This window comes from Numida meleagris, chromosome 2 (assembly GCF_002078875.1).
Source record: "Numida meleagris isolate 19003 breed g44 Domestic line chromosome 2, NumMel1.0, whole genome shotgun sequence".
Lineage (NCBI taxonomy): Eukaryota > Metazoa > Chordata > Aves > Galliformes > Numididae > Numida > Numida meleagris.
Genome location: NC_034410.1, coordinates 97039173 through 97060756, shown reverse-complemented (window position 1 = coordinate 97060756; position 21584 = coordinate 97039173). Strand labels below are relative to the sequence as shown.

At 40.4% G+C, this 21584-nt stretch overlaps 1 protein-coding gene across 7 annotated transcripts in view; it reads right to left on the bottom strand.

Moving 5' to 3' along the window:
* The window catches only part of PPP4R1 (protein phosphatase 4 regulatory subunit 1), a 59720-nt gene that overhangs the window by 11166 nt on the left and 26970 nt on the right, over positions 1 to 21584 (bottom strand). For all 7 annotated transcript variants that reach the window (XM_021388749.1, XM_021388747.1, XM_021388750.1 and 4 more), the window contains 8 exons: positions 15485 to 15627; positions 13866 to 14012; positions 12756 to 12863; positions 11921 to 11986; positions 10741 to 10899; positions 9671 to 9801; positions 7620 to 8137; positions 492 to 667 (listed from right to left, as the gene is read on the bottom strand). In XM_021388749.1, the coding sequence (XP_021244424.1) occupies positions 492 to 667; positions 7620 to 8137; positions 9671 to 9801; positions 10741 to 10899; positions 11921 to 11986; positions 12756 to 12863; positions 13866 to 14012; positions 15485 to 15627 (1448 nt within the window). The remainder of the gene's footprint in view (positions 1 to 491; positions 668 to 7619; positions 8138 to 9670; positions 9802 to 10740; positions 10900 to 11920; positions 11987 to 12755; positions 12864 to 13865; positions 14013 to 15484; positions 15628 to 21584) is intronic.

The following is a 21584-nucleotide window of genomic DNA, read 5'->3' as shown; positions in this document are numbered from 1 at the left end:
AACTCTCATTATCCCACAAAATCAGGACAGAGGATTCATTTGCGCTATTATTTTATAGCTTAGCATCAAAAAAGTGACTACACCTGATGCTACGGTAAAGAAGCACGTAAAGCACGACATCAGGAGTTGCTGGCGTGTTGATTTTTGTTCTTTTAAGAAAACAAAACACATTTGTAGTGTTGCATTATTATTGCATATACGCAGCAGTATCCAAATAAATGGCACATTCCTCCGTTCCAGGAATGCTTTTGGGCTAGACAGTCCATCAGCTTAGATAAAACAACTAGCAGAAGTAAAAATATCCCAGCAAACTCATTTTATTTTAGTAGCCAGGGTTTCAGTACCAGCCAACAAGACCAAGCATCATGCTAGCCAAAGTAGGAAGTGTTTAACTGCAATTACTGCACAAACACAAAATACAGCTCTATTACTGGAGCCATGGAAATCTGTAACGGGGGAAAAAAAAAAAAAGCACAAAACTCACTTCTTACCTCAACAGTGTCACCAATTAAAGGCACAATATCACTCAGTATAGGCTTAAAACTTTGTTGGTCACTGCTGGTAAGTTCATTCTGTGAGTCTGTTCCCTTGCCAATGCCGGCCATCGTCTCTTCCTGAGGATTCAAACTGGATGCTCTGAGTGCAGCAGACAACACCTCCACTTGTGCTGCAGCATATGAAAGAGAAAGATATGAGAGACTGAACTGTAATAAACCTAGCAAGGCCACAGATAACTTTCAGATGTTGAATTAATTGAGGAACAGCTGAAGAGCCACACAGTAATGCCTCGCAGTTCTTAGAGGGAAGAGTGGAAGGGAATCTGCCAATTAAAAAAACCAAATGAGCAGTGTTCACTGGGTATAGCTTGACCTAAGCAGACTGATATCACGATCAATCTTACCTGCGAGCAGCCCAGCATTCAGTGCTGACTGATGCACTCTGCCTTCTCTCCTCCACCTCCTGACCCATTAAATGTACCCAGCTATCCAGAAGCTGTGCTCATCACAGACAAATGGTTTTTCTGAGGTTACCTAAACACTATGCTCATTTTGAAATTAAATAACAAACCATACATTTGTATTCATTCTCAGCTTGCCATACCAAGTTACAGTGTAAACGATGGATAGTTACAAAAACAAGAATTGGACAAAGAAAACTGGACTCATTTGTATAGACAGGAGTTATTTTTCCCATGCTATATATCCATTACAAGAAACAAAATTGTAACTCAATGCAATCTTAGTTAGCAAAAAAATTGTAGAACACACAGCAGGTTCCCTGGTTTCTGGATGAGGTCTGATAAGCAGAAGGCAATTCTTTTCAATATGCTCTGTACCTGTGTAAAATTACTAAGATAACTGCAAGATTTTCATACTGTAAAATTACTCTAATTCACCTCAACAGGAAAAATCCACCATACAACAGAAACTTAAAAACAAAACCACCAATAACACCACCAAAAGAACAAAACTCTTTTCTAACATAGGATTTTACATCCATCACCACAGTACAGTATTAGGAATTCGACAGTACAATTCCTAAGATCAAGAAAAGCTTGCTCTGACTTTGCTATTCAGGCGTCATTTCAACGACGATAAACCTTGGCACTTCAGAGCCCATGAAGATTAACAAGATCAAGGAGCTTGGTAAATTTCTCAAAATAAAACAAACATACAGGCAAACAAAAAAACCCACTCATCCTAAAAATATCCAAAATGGGTGGTCATTTCAAAGCTAAGGCAAGACATGCCAGGTTAGATTTCTAGTTTATTCTTGCGTACAGAAATGAAAGAAGAACATTAAATAGAATTATACCCTGCCGCAGATCAAGGAGACATTTTTTCACGAGGACCTCTTTCATGAAAAAAGTACATTCATTTTCAGTTAAAAGTCTGGAAAGCCTTACCCTGACCAGACAGCACATACCGCTTAAACAGTCAACAAGTATTTACAGAAAAATGGGCACAAAGCTCTGCGGTAGACATCGGGAATTTTTAAGACGTATTCTCCACCCTGCTTCCAGTATTCGTGCCCAGATCCCTCCTCTTCAGGGGCTTTTTTGTCTCAAGGGACAAAGGCCATATGGATCTTGACCTCCTCTGCTTGCCATAGAGCACATATGATACAAACGTGCATTATCTCAGCTTTTTGTCAACTCTACAGACCCAATATATGGGGATGAAACATACGTCAAACTCCCACAGACTTCACTGATCGCCAAGTGCATTCCTGTTTCCTCAAACACTCCTCCGTAGCTCCTGTTGCCAAGTTCTGTCTGTTGTGATAGGACAAGGGGAAATGGTTTCAAACTAAAACAAGTGAGGTTGTGAGGTTTAGATTGGGTAGAAGGAACAAGTTTTTTACAACAAGGGTAGTGAAGCACCACAACAGGTTGCCCAGAGAGCTGTGGTGGATACCTCATCTCTGGAGACACTCAAGGTCAGGCTGGATGGGGCTCTGAGCAACCTGACCTAGCTGTAGGTGTCCCTGTTCAATGGAAGGTGAATTATCTAAAGTCAACAACCATCTTAAGGTCTTAGCTAAGAAAAAAAAGCTAAATCCAGTCACTGTGGAAGACTGGAGAGTGGTGGAGTGCTTGGTACAGAAGGAAGAGAAAGAGAGTGCATGTGTAAGTACATCTGCACATGTGCACAGCTCCAGGTGGCTGCTTGAAGATCCTGAAATACAGTGTCCTGAGGAGTGGCCTTCACCGCTGGGGTACGTTCCCTCATGATGCCATTGCACACCATGCAGTAATGCCTCAGAGTTCATGGGAAGTAAGATCTTAGAGGGAAGAGTGGGAGAGAATCTGCTGGCTCACCAACTTTCACAACTACCTTCAGTAAAAATTCGAGCTCGAAGGTCAGCTTTCTACAAAACACAGGACCCATGTATGGCACTGTTCAAACTCAGTGCTTACAGGATCTTAAGCCATCCACCAAACTACTCTTTCTTCTTCTGACTTTTGCTTCAAGTATTTTTCAGGAAGGAATTGTTTCATCTTGCGTACCGTACCTGCATTCTAAAATAACTAGCACAACCTTTACACTCAAAACCACTTTTTACCTGGCCTTATTAAATTCTCAGATGTTTCTGCCCTTTCTATATACTGTATTGCTGTTTTCTGCTCCTCCTGATGTTTCGCTAGAAGATGTGGATATTTCTCAGCAGCACTCTCCCTTCTTTTTTCTGAAAGATCTGTTTTCCTCACATTCACTTCTTGTTCCGAAGTGAAAGTTACAGGCTGTCCTAGTAGATACAACAATACAAGTAACTAAGGAGATATAGCCTGTAACATCCCAGCAACAGGGACTCCGAGTTGAAGACCACTTTAGTTAATAAAACATTATAACAAAGAGGAGTTTCTTCTCCCCTTCTCCTTACCTTCTGTTCCATTAACAATGTACTTAACTGTCAGCATAGCTGGTAGCCTAACCTATAAATAGAAGTTTTATACGAGAGTGGGGTCTACTGATGTAACACATATGGGATGTTTTTTCCACATTAGGTCTCCATTTGGGAAAGCACGCTGCAGCTGGCATAAGCCACAGTTAGCCCCAGTAACCTGCAAGTCAAGCTCTCCATCTCCCACCAAATAATAATTAGAAGACCTGACATTACATCACCAACCAAACACTCCCTGTGCAGAACACAAGGGGATAAGTAAAGCTCAAGAGAATGTCCCTGGAAAAAGAAATAAAGTACATGAGGAAAGAAAAACAGCTTCTGAAGTCACTGAAGACAGCAGCAGCCTCAAAGAACTAGAAAAAGGTGACCTGAATAAAGACCCCACGATGATTTTCAAAGAGCTGGCATGCTCCAGAGGAATGTGTAGGTTTCCACCTCTCAGTTTCGGAGCCCCTCAGGATGTCTGGCCAGCGGACTGGAGAGGTCACATGAACAGGAATTGCATACCACTGCTTTGCATTGCATATCGGATAGCAGAACTATCCAAGCTTAGAGTTTGTCTGCAAGAGAACAGGAGGTCTTATCTCAGTTACTGACTGCTCAACTACCTATTGCTCAGATGTAACACTTTGGCAACAAGCTACTTCTGGAAAGAAAGCCTCAGGGTAAGGATTGGGAGAAGTGAGGTCCAGTTAAAGCAGTTCACCATTTTCTGAGAATGAGGTTATGGAAAAACATATATGGTCAGTGGTGACTGCTGGCCCCTGTTAAAAACTGTATTTGCTAGAGACCTCATCGGTTTCCAGGGCTTGGAGCAAGGATTTGAAATTTGAAATGGAGTCTGTTCTGTTGATAGAGGTGCAACTTCAGACCAAACTCCACACCTGCTCAGCTGTCGGGCTGGTACTGACACCAACCAGCAAACAGGAATCACTGACTCTGCTGACTGTTCCATAACGGACACCACCTTATTAGCATCACTAGTTACTCTACAAAGTCAAGTAATAAAAACGTCAATAAGATTTTTAAAAACTTTCAAAAACCCTGACAATGGTGCAGGTCAATATGGTTCCACTCAACAGAAATTCTTTTCCTTTTTATTTAGAAAATATTCTCCCAAACCCAACACGTTAAGAGAAGGATGCTCAAGTTTCACTCAAGCACTGAGAAGCAACAACGAGACAGAATTAAGGCCGTCTGGATATTTAAAGTTACTGACACACGCATAGCACAGAATCATGGAATCATAGAATTGCTCAGGTTGGAAAAGACCTTCAAGATCATCAGGTCCAACCACAACCTAACCATACTACTCCAACAACCCACTGCTAAATCATGTCCCTGAGCACCACATCCAAACAGTTTCTAAAAACATTCAGGGATGGTGCCTCAACCACCTCCCTGGGGAGCCTGTTCCAGTGCTTAACAACCCTTTCTGGAAAGAAGTTTTTCCTGATATCCAACCTAAACCTCCCCTGGTGCAACTTGAGGCCATTTCCCCTTGTCCTGTCACCTGTCACCAGTGAGAAGAGACTAGCCCCACTCTCACTGCAATCACCTTTCAGGTATTTGAAGGGAGCAATGAGGTCTCCCCTCAGCCTCCTCTTCCCCAGGCTAAACAGCCCCAGTTTCTTCAGTCTCTCCTCATAGGGCATATTCTCCAAGCCCTTCACCAGCCTTGTTGCCCTTCTTTGGACCTGCTCCAGCACCTCCATGTCCTTTCTGTATTGAGGCACCCAAAACTGAACACAGTACTCGAGGTGAGGCCTCACCAATGCCAAGTACAGGGGCAGGATGACTTCCCTAGTCCTGCTCACCACACCATTCCTGATACAAGCCAGGATGCCACTGGCCTTCGTGGCCACCTGGGCACACTGCTGGCTCATGTTCAGCTGACTGTCATTCCCAAACTACACTTTTGCTAACTCATCCTCATTTCATTTTGTGAACTCTCTAGTATTTGCCTGATTTGCTACAAAAAATCAGATGTGTATGGAGGGGAGCTCCCTGGTGAGGCAGCCTCCATTCACCCATTGAAGGGAACACTGCACCTTCTGCCCTTGGCTGAAAACACTGTATGGTTCTGGATTCCTAAGTATTCAGATCAGATTATGAGAGAACATGAAAAAGAAGTGAAACAAGTAGTTTAGCACTGAGTATAAGGTTTAAAAGTTGTGTTCAATGGAGCTTCAGTACGTAGCCCTGATCAAGTCACTGAGTAATTCCAACTGCAAGATCTTGCACCTGGGTCATGGCAACCCCAGTACAAGCTGGGGGGATGAAAGGAAAGAGCACTGCCCTGCCAGAAAGGACCTGGGGATACTGGGGGATTGCAAGCTGGACATGAGCCAGCAATGTGCCCTCACAGCACAGGAAGCCAGTTGCATCCTGGGCTGCACCAAAAGAAGAGTGGGCAGCAGGCCGAGGGTGATCCTGCCTCTGTGCTCTGCCCTGGTGAGGCCTCACCTGGAGTACTGCATCCAGATGTGGAGTCCTCAGTACAGGAGAGACATGCTCCTGTTGGAACGAGTCCAGAGGAGAGCCCCAAAAATGATTCATGGAATGGAAGACCTCTCCTATGACGACAGGCTGAGAGCTGGGGCTGTTCAGCCTGGAGAAGAGAAGGCTCCAGAGAGACCTTTCAGTAGCTAAAGGGGGGCTGTAAGAAAGAAGGGGACAGACTCTTTAGCAGGGGCTGTTGTGATAGGACAAGAGGAAATGGTTTCAAGCTAAAAGGGGACATTTGGACTGGATATAAGGAAGAAGGTTTTTTTTGGTTTTTTTTGGTTTTTTTTTTTTACAGTAAGGGTGGTGAGGCATCGGAACAGGTTGCCCAGAGAGGTGGTTGATGCCCTGTCCCTGGAGATGCTCAAGATCAGGCTGGACAGGGCTCTAAGCAACCCAACCTAGCTGTAGGTGTCCCTGTTCATTGCAGGGCAGTTGGACTAGATGACCATTAACGGTCCCTTCCAACTCAATTCATAGAATTGAAGAGCTGTTTAAGATCAAAACCAAACAAATTAAAAAAAGCCACCCATAACAACAAAAACAACCAGTCAAGAACACACTCATAAACCCAGTTCAAAACTTTCCGAACTTGCACACACTTGCAGCTTATGTGTTGATCACCCAGTAAGAGTTTTCTTCTCCTGAAAAGTCCAAATACTGGTCTACAGCTGCACAGAAAACCTCTTGACATCTAGTCCAAAGAGCTACAAAAAACCACTCTGAGACAAGACATGAACACACATGAAAGAAACAAACCTGTAACACAAGATAATTCTGGATGTACAAGCACACAGGCTACATAACTCTTCATGAAAACTGTAAAAGATATGTTTTTTAACTGCCGCTTCTTTTTCCTTCTTACTTCTTTTTTGTTTAGATGCATGCTTTCATCTGGGGATGCTTCAACTTCAGAAGAACATGGTTTCTTCCACAGTGGTAGCTCTCGAATTTCTGGCTGTAACCCTCAAGTCTGATGTGCTTTAGGATTTATTCAGCATACGAATACTAAGGAAACCTATCTCTGGTATGTACGTGTGAAACAGCCAAGCTATTTTAACCCAGGAGGTGTCTCTGAAGTGCTGCTCACCCAGCTGGCCATACTTGTGAAACCCTTTTCCAACCCTCAAGAGTTTTTAAACCTGAAGATGCGCACTCATTTCAAGAATTCACTTCAGATTAGTTCTCAGCTTGACGCAAAAAAGCTTTGCAAATGTAAGTAGACAACGTGAGACTGCAGCAATCAAAATTTTATAGGAAAATTGATAAGATTAATTATTTAAAAATAGAATGGATAGCTCATAAAATGAAAATCTCATTTATCATGTTTGGTAATTTAAAAAAATATTTTATCTGTGTTGTTTTGCATGTACGCAAATTAGAAGTTAATATCCTGATCAATAGCTTATTGCATGGTTCCATCTATTTGATTATGCTGTCAAACTGAGAAGTCAGAATTTTATACTGCTACATGTATTCAGTTTATGGAAGGAATCATACTGCTTTTAAACATCTTTACACAATTGCAAGTTCTCTTTTGGTTTATATCACCACTTTTCCCAGTTGAATCACAATAGATGCAATTTATTTGATTATGAGGAGAAAGTGCTACTTTTGACTTTTAAAGACAAGGTTAAAGCCCAAACTGCTAAAGCAACATAAGCACATCTCCGAACGCTAAAAACGCTTCAGTATTTTCACTATACCTTTAACGTCTGGATCATCTATATGGGGTTCCAAATTTTCTATCATTTCCTCCAACTCTTTCCTTGTTGCCATAGGAATGTTTGGAGACACCGGCATTGTGAGTTCCTGAATTTCTCTATCGAGGATTATCTCAGAAGTCTGCTGAAGCTCCAAATCAATATCTATTTCAGGAAGTGGAGTCCTCCAGAAATGGAAAGAGTTGTACAATTCCTGCTCCGAAAGAGAGGTTTCCTGTGAACTTCGCCCAGCCTCCCGTAGTCCTGCTGTACAGCAATGAGAACTTTGCTCATTCTCATCAGCCATTCCCCCACAAGAATCTGACGACAAAGTGCAATGAAAGGATGACTCAGTCTGGAAATCACTTTCCCTCTGGGAGTTATTTGACACTGCATTTTGATCCCCCGTGGCATTTTCAAGTTTTGTTCCAAAATTGCCATTATCGATGTGTGAAGACAGATTCTCTGTTCTGTTGTGCTCATCCTCTGTTGTGATGTCTTCTGTAGTTCTGATTTGTTTGCTGTTGAGTGACAAAGCAAATGAACCATTTAAAAAACAAAAAGAAACTTGTCACAAACATACGCTTTTGAAAATTCATACAAATACTATCAGCTTCTTATTTATCAAAGTAGATTTACTTACAGCACAGCAAAATAAATCACAGAATCAAAGACTGGTTGAGAAAAGAAGGGACCCGTGGAGGTCACCTGGTCCAAAGCCCTGCTCAAGCAGGGCCACCCAGAGCCCTACACCCATTGCTTCCTGTTGGTCAAAAGGAGCCTCCTGTGCTTCAGCTTGCACCCGGCGCTTAGTGTCTTGGCAACAGGCACCAGTGAAATGAGCCTGGCTTCAGCATTTTTACACCTTCCCTTCAGCTATATACACACATATTAATAACATACCCTCTTGAGCCTTCTCATCCCTAGGCTAAACAGTTTCAATTCTCTCAGCCTTTTCTCAAAGGAAAGATGTTCTAGTCTATCACCCCCTACCCCTTTTCTGTACTTTCTCTAGTTGCTCAATCTCTCTCTTACATCAGTTTGTCCAGGTATGGCCTTAACAGTGCAGAATAGATGGGAAGGGTGATCCTTCCCTGATCTGCTGGCTATACTCCTAATGCAGCTCAGGCTACCGTTAGCCTTCTTTGCCACAAGTGGACGTGGTGGACACCAAGTTGAACCCCAGGGTCTTTTCTGCAAAGCTGCTTTCCAGCCCATCAGCTCTCAGCACATACTGGTGCCAGGGCTTCTTTCCCCCCAGCTGCAGGACTTTGCACTTCCCCTTGCTGAACTTCATGAGGTTCCTGTGAGATTATTTCTCCAAAGCCTTTCAAGGTCCCTCTGGATGTGGCAGCACAAATCCCTGATGAATCAGTCACTCCTACCAGATTTGCATAATCTGGAAACTTGTTGACGGTGCACTCTGCCCCCTCATCCAGACCATTAATGAAGGTGTTTAACAGAACTGCACCCAGTACTGATCTCTGCGGTACACAAGTTACTCACCACCAGTGAAGACTTCCTACCAGTGATCACCACCCCCTGGGCTCGGTGTTCAGACAGTTTTCAATCCACCTCACTGTTTGCTCATGCAGCCTCATACATCAACAACAGCTTCTCTATGAGAATCTTATGGAAGATAGTGTCAAAAATCTTACTGCCATCTATATCGTTTTGCCCAGAGAGATTGTGAATGCCCCCTCCCTGGAAGCACTCAAGGCCAGGCTGGATGGGGCTTTGAGCAACCTGGTCTAGAGGGAGGTGTCCCTGCCTATAGCAGGGGGTTGGAATTAGATGATCTTAAAGGTCCCTTCCAACCCAAACCATTCCATGATATGATTCTATGATAGACAATATCCTCTTAAGGTATCTGGAGGTATTCTAAATTAATGAATAGTTCAGTATTTTTAATAAATAACTGGAAATTCTGATAGTGCGTTGAACAAGACAAGAAGTTACAGATTTTTCCAAGATAAACACTCAGTTTATACAGGAAAGCTATCTTTCTTAACTTGCAGCTCACACAGAAGAAAAACAAGGATGAAATTCTTTACCTGTTTTCCTGTGCAGAAGCATGGTCCTCTGAGTTTTTATCATCTTCTTCTTTAAAATACTGACCACTGCTGGATGGGTTAGCAAAAGTTGATATGAAAGGCCCCAGGGACTGAAAAGCAGCTTGTCGGACCTAGTGGAAAAAGTCCAAGGAAAAATAGATCACATAAATATTACATTCCTATGAAACATAAAAGTCCATTGTTAGGAATAGGAAGGGTCATAAGTCTACACAGGAAAGTAACAGCAGAGTTTCTTGTAAGATTAAACCAGCTGTATACCTAGAGTGCTAGGCGATAAATGGAAAAAACAGTTACATCACAGGTAACTGTATGTTGACAGGCCCATTCCTCACAACCAACGAAACCACATTTTTTTAAATAGCAGAAGTGGGTGAATTTGAAAGTTCAGCTGAGGTAGTGACTTGGAAGGAAAAAAACTTTGCTGTGGTGAACAGACATCTGACTATTGTGAATTTGACTGAAAACAAGTTTTGCATTTTTTGCCCCTTTCTCATTCTTTACACTTTAATTTGTTCCTCCTTTCTCCTACTATTTACTCTTCCTGTCTCACCAATCATCGTATCTACCTTTTTCTTTCATTTGTTTAAGTCTCCTGGGCTTACATACAACTTGCATGACTTCCAAGCATCCAAGAGCTCATGCCCCCATGCAAAAAATCTACTTCTGGCTCTTGGATGTTGCCTGCTCAATAACAAACTTAATGTGTGAAGTGTAGACCTTGAAGACAAAAAAGGAAGCGTTGGTAAGGACCTGAGAAATATAAATAAATTCCAACTAGTTTTTTAGATCTGAAGATGATCTTTAGCAATGTTCAGACACAGCTAGTTCTGTAGCTAAGATAAGCTGTCCTGGTGGCACAGTTTTTCTTACATGCTGTGGTTGAAATAGAAAGCAATTTTTATGCCGACTGAAAAACCAAGCATTCCAACAAGAATCTTGCTCAAGATGTGTGAAACAAGTTATCCATACCTATGGGGAGAAGTTCTACGTGGAATATCACAGTCAAATCATTAAACTGTATCAAACAAGAAATAAGAAGCATTTCTTACCCATCGCGAAGGATCACTAATCAAATTAATAAAAAGGGTTGACAACTTTGTCCGCCGGACTTCTTGTGATGTTGCACAAGAAACTGCCATGAAACATTCGGCACAGGCTTTCCGAACTCCCCACACATTATCAGAGCAGAGCTGGAAAAACCTCGGCAGCTGTTCAGAACACAGTAAGTTGCAAGTCTTAACAGGCAGTACTCGTTTCAAAGTGAGTTCTTTTCCATGCTCATTTCCTTCATCAAATTCTCTGCCCTCACACTCAACAGATACCTCACTTTAACGTTCACAAGACAAAACACACATTCAGTAGCACCACCCTTCTAATCACTGGCACTCATGTTACCTGCAGATACAGACAAGGAATATTCACTTATCTGAATAGTAACATTAAAAGTTCATATCAGACTTGCCCCTCCTAGCAGCCTACTCTCCTCCTACTCTTCTCTATCTGTGATTTCTCATTGCATTATGGACATTAGAAGATACACTCCTATTTCTTGCCCGATATCTTTTAAAATTTACTGATATTTTCTACCTTCACAACCTGACGTATTTTCTTTAGGCAGTTTTAAACCCTCTCTTAGCTCTAGACTGTGTCTTGGCAAGAGAAGGCTGCGAGGTGACCTGAGAGCAGCCTTTCAGTATCTAAAGGGAAGCTACAGGAAAGAAGGGGACAGACTCTTTAGCAGGGTCTGTGGTGATAGAACAAGGGGAAGTGGCTTCAGGCTCAAAGAGGGGAGATTTAGGTTAGACATAAGGAAAACGTCTTTTACAGTGAGGGTGGTGAGGCACTGGAACAAGTTGCCCAGAGATGTGGTTGATTCCCTGTCCCTGGAGACTTTCAAGGTGAGGCTGGATCAGGCCCTGAGCAACCTGATGTAGCAGCTGTGGCGTCCCTGTTCATTGCAGGGGAGCTGGACTAGATGGCTCTCAGAGGTCCCCTCCAACTCTAAGGATTCTAGGATACTAAGTAAGAGGTCTGTACTCATGGTCTTCATGATTCTATAAACCTCAATCAAAACCTTGTACCAGCCAAACTGAGTCACTGCTGTTACAGACTCTTCTTACTAACGGAACATAGCAGTTGCCTGATTGTTTTAACTGTCCTCCTCTGCCCCACATCGAACTCCACTACTGACTTGTACTAAAAAGAAGAATCCTTTAATAGGCAGCTTACCAGCATTTCTTCAGTGGCCTGCTGCCCAACCACGCTGCAGATATCTCCAAAGTTGGCTGCACATACCTTGCAAATGAAATGCAAGAAATAACCACTATGGCGATTTTTTTAAATACAACATAAAAAGTCAAAAGAAATAACTAAACAGCTTCTAAAACCACAGAAACAATTTTTGGCACTAACTCAATATTTGCCACATTCTATCTATTTCTATGGTGTTAAAAAAAAAAAGAAAATTAAAATATTTTCTTCTTTTTAAGTTGTCTTGAGTTTTTGTATAACTCCCTCTTTTTAAGTCTCACTAATCATGATTTAATCATGAAAGAACCACCCCAAAACTTAAGTGAAAGGGAAGGAGAATAAAATACATTCATAGTGCTGTCAAATGAAATAACACAAGCAATTACAAAGGAGAAGAAGCTATCCAATAGCAAGGTGATACCAAAAAACGCAGCCTCAACACCTAAGTTTCACGACAGCATACTGGTTTGCCTCATCTTAATGAGCGTCTTTAATTTTGTCTGTGCATAGAGGTATGAGCTCAGGTAGCTGATGCCTTATCAGTTACAGCTGGTTCACATTTTCATGGCTACCTGCACAATCGTAAGGACAGCTCTTTCTTTGTTCCTAATTATAAAGGTAGGGACGCAGGGAAAAAAAAACAGCATCAAATATAAAATCTGTGGAAATACAAACTACAAAGAAACCCCATAGCTTTCACTTATATATGCCACAGATGCAGTCTAGCAGGAAGGTGCCATTTAGACAAAGGCAAGTTCCAAACTGATGACACTCCTTTCACAGATAGTCCAGACTAGATGCTGGTAATTTGTACCTTACGAACATGAAACATTCTGCAGTCACAGCACATCTCACAAAACCTAGGAAGAACAAGTCTTTCCGTGATGTCCTTTCCCACCATGGAGGCCATTTTGCACATTATCTAATGGCAAGACAGACAGACACTAGTTAGGAATGCTTGCACAATACACAATTTCATGTCAGTTAAGCAGAGCTTTCTTACATTTAATTTTCTGATACAGAAAACTGAAAATCATGAAGAATATTGACAAAAAATTCAGATCTTAAACTGAAAAGGTTTGACTGTTCTAGTACTTGAGGAAATTTTTGACAATTAACAGAAAATTATTGCTAATTAATATGGTTAAGTGACTTCTATTATCTTCTGTGTGATTTTAAAAATAATTTAAAACACTTGATATTGGTCATAGAATCACAGAATATCCTGAGTTGGAAGGGGCCCATAAGGATCATCAAGTCCAACTCCTGGCTCCACACAGGGACACTGAAAAATCATACCATACGTCTGAGAGCACTGTCCATCTGTAATTAACTAATATAAAAACACTGTAAATGTGCATCATGCCAAAGAAAGTGGCAGCTTTAGCTTCTAACAGAAAATTCTAAATTTTAAAAGGGAAAGGACATACAGCTTCTGCCATTTTTCCTTTCATAATATTAATTTGCTGACCATTTTGACGCAAGAGAAGTTTTAATTATCAAATATGCTTATTATTGTGTCCAAAAAAAAACCCAACAACAAAAAGAAATCAGTAAAGAGAATAGAAAGTAGTGACAAAGAGAATTCAAGGATTAAAGATTTCCCGTGGATGGAAATTTTCCACATATGCAATTTAAACCCCTCATAAAACAAGCCTGAAGAAAACAAGTAGATGCTTTATAATCTCCTGTGCTGGTTACTCCAATTGAGTTTTAATTCATTGCATATATAAGATACTGAATTTAAATCTAACCTTGAGTATAAGATGGCACAGAAAAAGTTATGAATTAGTTATGAATAGCAATATAAATTTTTCTCTCTAACATCACATTGATGCACATCTTGGAAACGCAGTAGGAACGCTGCAACAACAACAATTCAAGAGCCCATTACACCCTGTAGCTCGTTACTGCTGTTACTTACAGCCACGGCTTCCGTCTTCACATCATCATTGCTGTCTGGTGCCGTCAGATCTATCAGAACAGGGCATACTTTGGTCTCCACATCATATCTCTCTATGAGTTCTTGTTCCAACAGAACTAACAATGCTGCCTGGCTCGTTTTTCTTACCTATCGTAACAAGACAAAAATCAAACCAAGGAGTACAAGGGTCTCCAAAAGCGCTCTACAATCACTTCATGATTGAAACACAACATCAGATCCTGGAATGCTCCCTACTGAAAACTAATGAATGCTATTATAGTAAGTGTTCACCTACATATTTCCCAAGTCAGGACAGCTATACCAAAACAAAATAGAACAAAAAGTCATGGAAGAGAAGCAGCACACCTAACTGGAAGTAACAAAGTTCTACGGCATATGAGTTTTGTTAAACAAATCCTATTTTTACCAAGCTTGTCTGATAATGGATAACAGCATTTATTCTGAACGAGACAATTTTGCTTAGTTCCACCTAGCAAAAGACTATACAAAAATATGATAACCTTTTTTAATTGACTTAATATGTAGTTAACTACTGACACTCAAAAATTAATTTCATGGAGGTAATAATTACCAAATGGAATTATTTCTAGGGGAATTAGTCCTCAGTGCTCTTCTGTAGCTGTATACCTAGCAATGACAAATGTAACGCCACGTGCTTGCTAGCATCTGGAAAAAAGCCCAAAGTTACTGATAAAAGCTTGTAAATGATTCAGAAATCACTGGAGCCAACTGGAATGATCTAGATAAATTGAAAACATGGGCTTATTTGTCCTACATGAACTTAACACTTGCAAACGCAAGGTCATGTATGTCAGAAGAGAAAACATTGCATAAAGTGACAGATTATCTACTGCAATGCAGCAATTGTAAGACCTTTCAAGGTCTTTGTTTCAGAGCAAATCAACCAAATGAGCTATGGAGTTATCAACAGAGGTTAGGAAGATGAACGCTTGTGGAATCTGTAAACAAGAGAATATCAAGCAGATACTGGCTGTTGTATTATACATCAATTAGCAAAACCACTACAAAGAAAAATATGCCTGGTTTTGATACCTGTTCTTAATTGTGGAAGATCTGGAAAGGTTTAAAAAATAAAAAATAAATTAAGTGACTAAAATTTTGACCTCTTAAATACTTAAGATAACGCCACCAAGAATTTACTTTGAAATGTTATAGAGAATCCTACAGAAAATTAAAGGCAAGATGATGTATAGGTGCAGACATGCAAAAAGCTCAGTGCCAACTCAGTTTCCAAGACAGGAATTATTGGATTTATATATAAACAACCAAATATGATAGCATATAACAGTTTAAAGAACTGAATTATTGCAAGCCTAGAAAAATGACTGTTCGATTTTGTCCATAAGAATTTAACACCAGATAACAGCTCCAAAATCAGAACAGAATATATATAAGGTGAAAGAAAACATTCAAATTTTTCTTTAGTAAATTCAGAATGCCATGTAATGCAAGTAATTTAAAATATTTTTCACTCTAAAATATTACATTCTTAAATCATCCTAAATTATTTAAGTTGAAAAGCCTCACACAACAGAAATATTCAACTAGTTAATAAGCTGTTTCTGCAAGACACTTACCTGGTTATTCTGGTCTGCAAGGTACCGTACCACAATAGGTAGTAAGTATTTGGAAAAAGCATATGGGATGGAAGGTCTGTTTTCTTGACAAAACATAGCAATGTGAGGCACCTGTTCCATCAGTTCTGCCCGCACTGTAGGCTCTGTCAGAGTCAAAATAAAACAAAACAAAAAATGTTAACAATACGCACTATGTTAACAAACACGCTGTCAGACACTGCCAAAATAAGCTTTTTTACACTCTTGTACTTACAAACTGTGTTCTCAAGTGGTCAAGTCAGTATGTCTACAGCAAGCTTCAATTTGATAAGCACCACCTTTTATTTAAAACCAAGTGCAAGTACACTCTGTACTAATAATCTACTACAAGAGACTTGGCCCACATTCTCAATTATTAAAAAGAAAAAACAAAAAACCCACAACAACTGTAAGAGAGCAAGTCACCAAGCATTATGAGTATCAGGATCCACCCAAATTCCCTACAAGCATCACCTGCTTCCAAGAAAACTGCTGCGCAGAAAGTTAACCCAACCGCTGGGAGAAGAAACAAACAAAAAACAACAAGGTCTCTTAGTTTGCTTGGTTTCTCTTCCTAAAGCAGTAATAGGAGCATACACAACAAAAGCCTTTTAATCTAAATCTCAGATATTCTGACATATGTGCAGGTTGAACTCCTTAAGCAATATGTCTACGTATACACATGTAAGTTTGTACTGAAGAAGACAGATCTTGAAGAAGACTACTCAAATACGTGCAAATTTTAGTAAACTTCAATCAATGACAATGAAATTCTAGTTTGATGAACATTCAACCCAACAGTTGATCAAAATAACCACCTGTAAATAGGACAGACTTTTAAGGAGACCATTAATTTTGAAAGAGGAATTCTATATATCACATTAGTACAAGGAAAGGAAAAACTAGATGTGCTAAGAACAACTTTTTTTTCCTTCCAAAAGAAGCTTAGAGAAAAAAAAGTTACCATCTTCAGTTTATTTTCTCTATTTTAAGTCTAGTTTTCTATTGAGAGCTCGCAGAACCTCCTACTTTTGAAGTAGCCTAATGCTTCGCATCCTAGAAACTCATCCCTCACTTACAAAAATTTGCCAAAATAGTAAGCAGAACACAAGATATCGTAAGCTGCAATTCTGTGTTAGGATGAGCAGAACAGCTGTTTTCAGGACTGAAGTCAGCAAAATCATCTAACTTCATCCTATGATGAATTCCAGTCCTCTTTTCTGATAAAGCCTAGCTTCTTCGTTCATGGCATAGAGAATTGTGCAAGAAGGGGAGCCCTTTTACATCAGAAAGTGTTTGACCATTTGTGAAATCTGCCCAACATGGTCAAGCTTAGGGCCTTTTATACACTCTCTGTATGCATCTTCCCAGTACCTGAGAGTACAGGAGCTACAAACTTAACAGTCCTTCCTGGCTGAGCACATTTTGAGATCAAGAAAGCCATCATTGCTGCAGACAGACTGCACGCATCCCCTGGCTCAAGAGCTCTTCTGAAATGGCTGCAGAGGAACCAACCTCAGAGCAATGTGGATGCAAGCAGAGGAAGCCTGTCTGTCTAGCAGGCTCTGTAACTCACTGCCTAGCACCTTGACAAAGCAGAAGAAAACCTCCAATTCAGAGGCAGACAGGACAAAGGCTGGAAAGGGGTGAAGAACCAACAGGCTGGGAAAGGAAAGCTGAGAGGTGAATCATGATGAGGTAAGCCTGGCAACTAAAAGGATGAGAAACTGGAACTTGCTGGACAAGAAATCAGAATCAGGTCCCAATGCCAGGGCTTGAGGGACTTCCTCCCACCTTTCCTGCAAGGCTGCTACTTCAAAACGTGTCCAGGACATGATTTAAGGGTACAAGAGGCCTGCGTCAAGACACTTGTCTCTAGGATCTCTTTCCCACCTCTTGGGTCCCTTGCCTCATTCCCTGCAGAAAAGAGAAGATGACCGACGCTTACTGGAGGTGTGGGAGGTAGCAGGGGAAGTTGTGGAGAGGAGCAGGAGAGAGGAAAAGAAATTCAGCTGAGGCTTCATGTTTAGCAGCAGTGCTTTTGGAGCTGTATCTGAATTTGCTTTAGGCAGTTCCCACCCTCCCAAGTCCAAAACTTGCAGCTGGCCTTTCCATTATGCCAATGCAACTGCTCCTGCAGCCAGGCAACAAGCCTTATCAAAAAACAGATCTGGCTGACACAGCTCTTGCCCTACCACAGCAACTTGATTAAACAGTAAGAACTGGCACTTAGATTGGTTTCCCTGTGTGAACACACAGTTCTGTAGAGTAGCAGAACTTTCTGAGGATGGAAGCAAGCAAATGGTGAAAAGAGAGTCTGTGGACTATTTACTGTGATACTGTTAACAGAATAGAGTGAAGGAAGCAAATACTACTGAGGAACTTGATTTGTCCAGTGTGAAGCTGTGTGAAATGCTTAAGCCAAATTCTTCACAGAGTAATTGCACACTACTCATTTGATTGGAGTCTTAATTCTGGCTTCACTGCTGAAGAAAGAACACCGCTGTAATCAAACCCAAGTGCTCTGTTTTAAGCATATCAAGCTTACAATGCTTTAGACACTAGGCACTCAAACTGAGCAGACTGTTTTGATCTTGATATCTCTAGTCTGCCCAACCACTGATAAAATAATGGCAACACCTCCATTCCCCAAATTGACTGGGTTTTCTGTGAAAACGAATTCATAAATTTCTTTATGAAGCAGTAAGACAGCAATGAGTGCCTTTTTTTTTTTTCCTTCAGAACAGGATTCATCTATTATGCATCACTTAAGAGAGTGGCCATGCTGCGTGACAATATTCAAGAGCTGCTCACATCAAGTGAGCCCTCTTCTTCCTGAGCTACTAAGCAGGCTCTGGCTTTGTGGGGAACACAGACAGATGGGAAGATGCAATTAAAGATTTGAAAGATTCATGAATTAGAACCATAAAGGCACCTTAGTTCTTACATTTCCTAACTTCTGCGCACATGGCTCCACAATCTTAGTAAGATCAATTAAAACCAATAAACAACCAGCACTGTGTGCGTCTCCGTAATGCAACACTACAATTCGTTATCAAAAAAGCCTTTTGTGCTGTTCCAGGGAATTAGTGCTGCCGTGCAAAATCTGATCTTTAGCCTTCCCAATTTAGAGCTTAAATCTTTCAAATGTTGAAGCATATGTTTCAATTTGTACTGATTAGAGCCTAACCTTGCAGTCTGATGGGGTTACAGTAGTGCAATTTTTGTTGTTTGGTCTTTAGGAAACGTAATGCAACGCCAAAGATTCCCACTGAACATTCAGCATTTTCTCATTCCCTTAATTCATTTCTCAGCTTCACTTTCAGCTCCAACAAAGCTTGGGTGGCAACTCCTACAAAGATCCCAGCAGGCTTCAACACGCAACAGCGTCTCCCATCTTAAATTTTCTGTAGCTTATAAGCAAATTTATGGCTTGATCATCAACACAGCAAATGGACTGTGGAAGTATCAGTTAAAATTATTATTACAGTGCAACTTCTTAAAGCATAAGCTCAACACAGTTTGGACCAGTGTATTCACAAAATACAAACAAAACCTGGATGGAGAAATTCACTTCATGTCCAGACTAAAAGTTTCTATTTTAAGCACTCTGGAAAGTTACTGTGTACAGTTAGGTTCTCCATACTGTTTGCTTGGAACAGTACATTTCCTACTTGGCAAAGTAATACTACCTCCTGAAGGCACAAGTCTATATCTTGAAGTAGTAGGCTACTAGAAAAAGTGCAACTTGTAAAAAAAAAAAAAAAAAAAAAAAAGAAAGAAATAAAATTTCAAAAGAAACATTAATATTAGATTTCAGAAGCAAACTCATAATTGGTTTTCCCATTCATTAGCATTTTATTTCATTCTTTAGAAAATAAACCTACACTAAAAGAATGACAGAAGTACTTACATTTCTTCTGTCTGTCAAATAACTTCAAAAAAAGTTGCCACAGTAAAGAGACAGTTTTACCTCCTTCAATTTCCAGACCACATGAAACCAGCAACATATTCCTTCCAACATCTCAAGATCTTGAGCAGATTTTAATCTGCTCCCACTAACCTTCAGTTTTAGTTATTTCACCAATCACCACTTAATGTCCCAAACTGATTCCAGAGCCATAGAGGTACCTTACCGTTCCTTCCCCACCCGTAAAAGATGCTTCAGTTTCCCCCGAAATTTCACACCATCCCTCATGTAAGCAAAGGGCCAACATTTTCATCTAACTACTTCTGCGCATACACTCACCTTTCCTATACAAATGTATAATATTTCCTTCAGTCCTACCAAGGCTTCAGTTCACTCCGCATTCTTTAGCTATGAGAAGTGAAGCACCAGGGTTATCTGTATACTTGAAATTAAAAGAGGATTACTGCCGACCTTCATAGTATAATACCAGCTAATTGCTCCAGAACAGTTATTTGTAAATGAGGTCATTATTCCAGAATCAACTCGCAGCAAGATTTATTTCACAATAGCTTATTCTGCAACACACAGTGTTTGGAAGAAATTCTGCAAAACTTTCATTATCCCAAACTGACCATTCTGGAATACAAGCACCAATCGATCTCCACTACGTTTGTGAGAGGCTGTGAGGCTTTTGTGTGGTTAAAAATGCACGAGGAACAACTACCAGTGATGTCAATGCTGCTTTAACTGACAATTTTGACGAATGTTTTCAAGTGTACCTCAAAATTAATATTTGTTATCATTGAGGGTTGTGACTAAGAAGTCGCATAAATGTACAGCTTTGTATTTACATGTTCAATCTTAAAAAAAAAACAAATGAAAATACTGGTTTGCGTGTACTAGACAGAAACAAGCAATGTGAAAAACACCTTCCTGCCTGTCCTCCTGAAAAATGCCCACTCACCTATTCAGCCTGAGTGTAAGGTCCATGGCATACCGAAGATGACAATCTGTCAACACCATACCAATAGTTCTGCATTTGTATACTTGCCTAATCTCAAACTGAGTCATCCGCAGAGTCGAAGTTGAATTTCATCAAAGTCTACTGTTTACCAGTTCAAACTTTATTCCCTTCCTTACCAAATATGATTTTCTCTACCCCTCTTCATTCCTTCTGTTGTTAACTAAATTTTCCCCTTTTGATGGCTCTCATTTCCTGTTTCATCTGTGCCTCTAACTTTCTCCCCTTTTCAGAAGGCCAAAGAAAATCTAGACAAGTGAAAATATATTGCGTAACCAGAACCCATCCTTTCAGCTTAGGGATCCATCAGAAAGACTGATGTGTCTGATTTGCGTGCTGCTCCACTAGTCAGGTTCTTTCTTTTTATTAACCAGAAATAGACTTCGTCACTGATCGGCAGGTTAGGAGTGAAATACAGAGCAACTAATGAGAGAAGGGAAAGTCACCATTAGCCGTTAACAGAAGCATGGAGAGACAAAAGAGGATTGCACAAGCAGGGGAAAAAACTGTCTGTGTAGCAGGAAGTGGGGGAAGAGGTATGAAAGACTGCTGAAATACTGAAAATTGGGGAATGGAGGGGAAGAGAGGTGGAGCTACTGACAGCTGGGAAAAGAAAATACTAGCACTGACAGAAATATTTCTTAAATATGAAATTTTGTTACATGGAAAGCTGAAATACATGCTGTCGGACAGGCCTTGTTGGTACCTCTCAGTCTAATAACTGCAATTTGATTGGAATGGTGCTATAATACAGGTTAAGCATGCTATTAACAATTAAGGTTGCAAGACCATCTCATTGGGGCTGATTATACAGCTTCGGAACTTAATGACTGTCAAACCGTTGACAATGACCAATTAGTCTAATAATTGTTTCTAAAAACCAGTTTGCTTTGCAAACTACATTCAAAACCGACTCTATGTAAAAACAAATGAATACATAAATAAGACTGTTTCCCATTCAGGAAAAGAAAATCTAGTTGGTTATATTCAAGTAAATATATGTGGCTCCTCCATGAAGTCACTTTCTTTCCCCCATCATTTCTTTAGACTGATACCTATGCGTATCTATTTTGCAGTACACTAAAAAGCCACACACATTTTAAAAAGTGAAGACACATACTTCCCTTCTAAAAGAACCCCCTTCCAAGCTT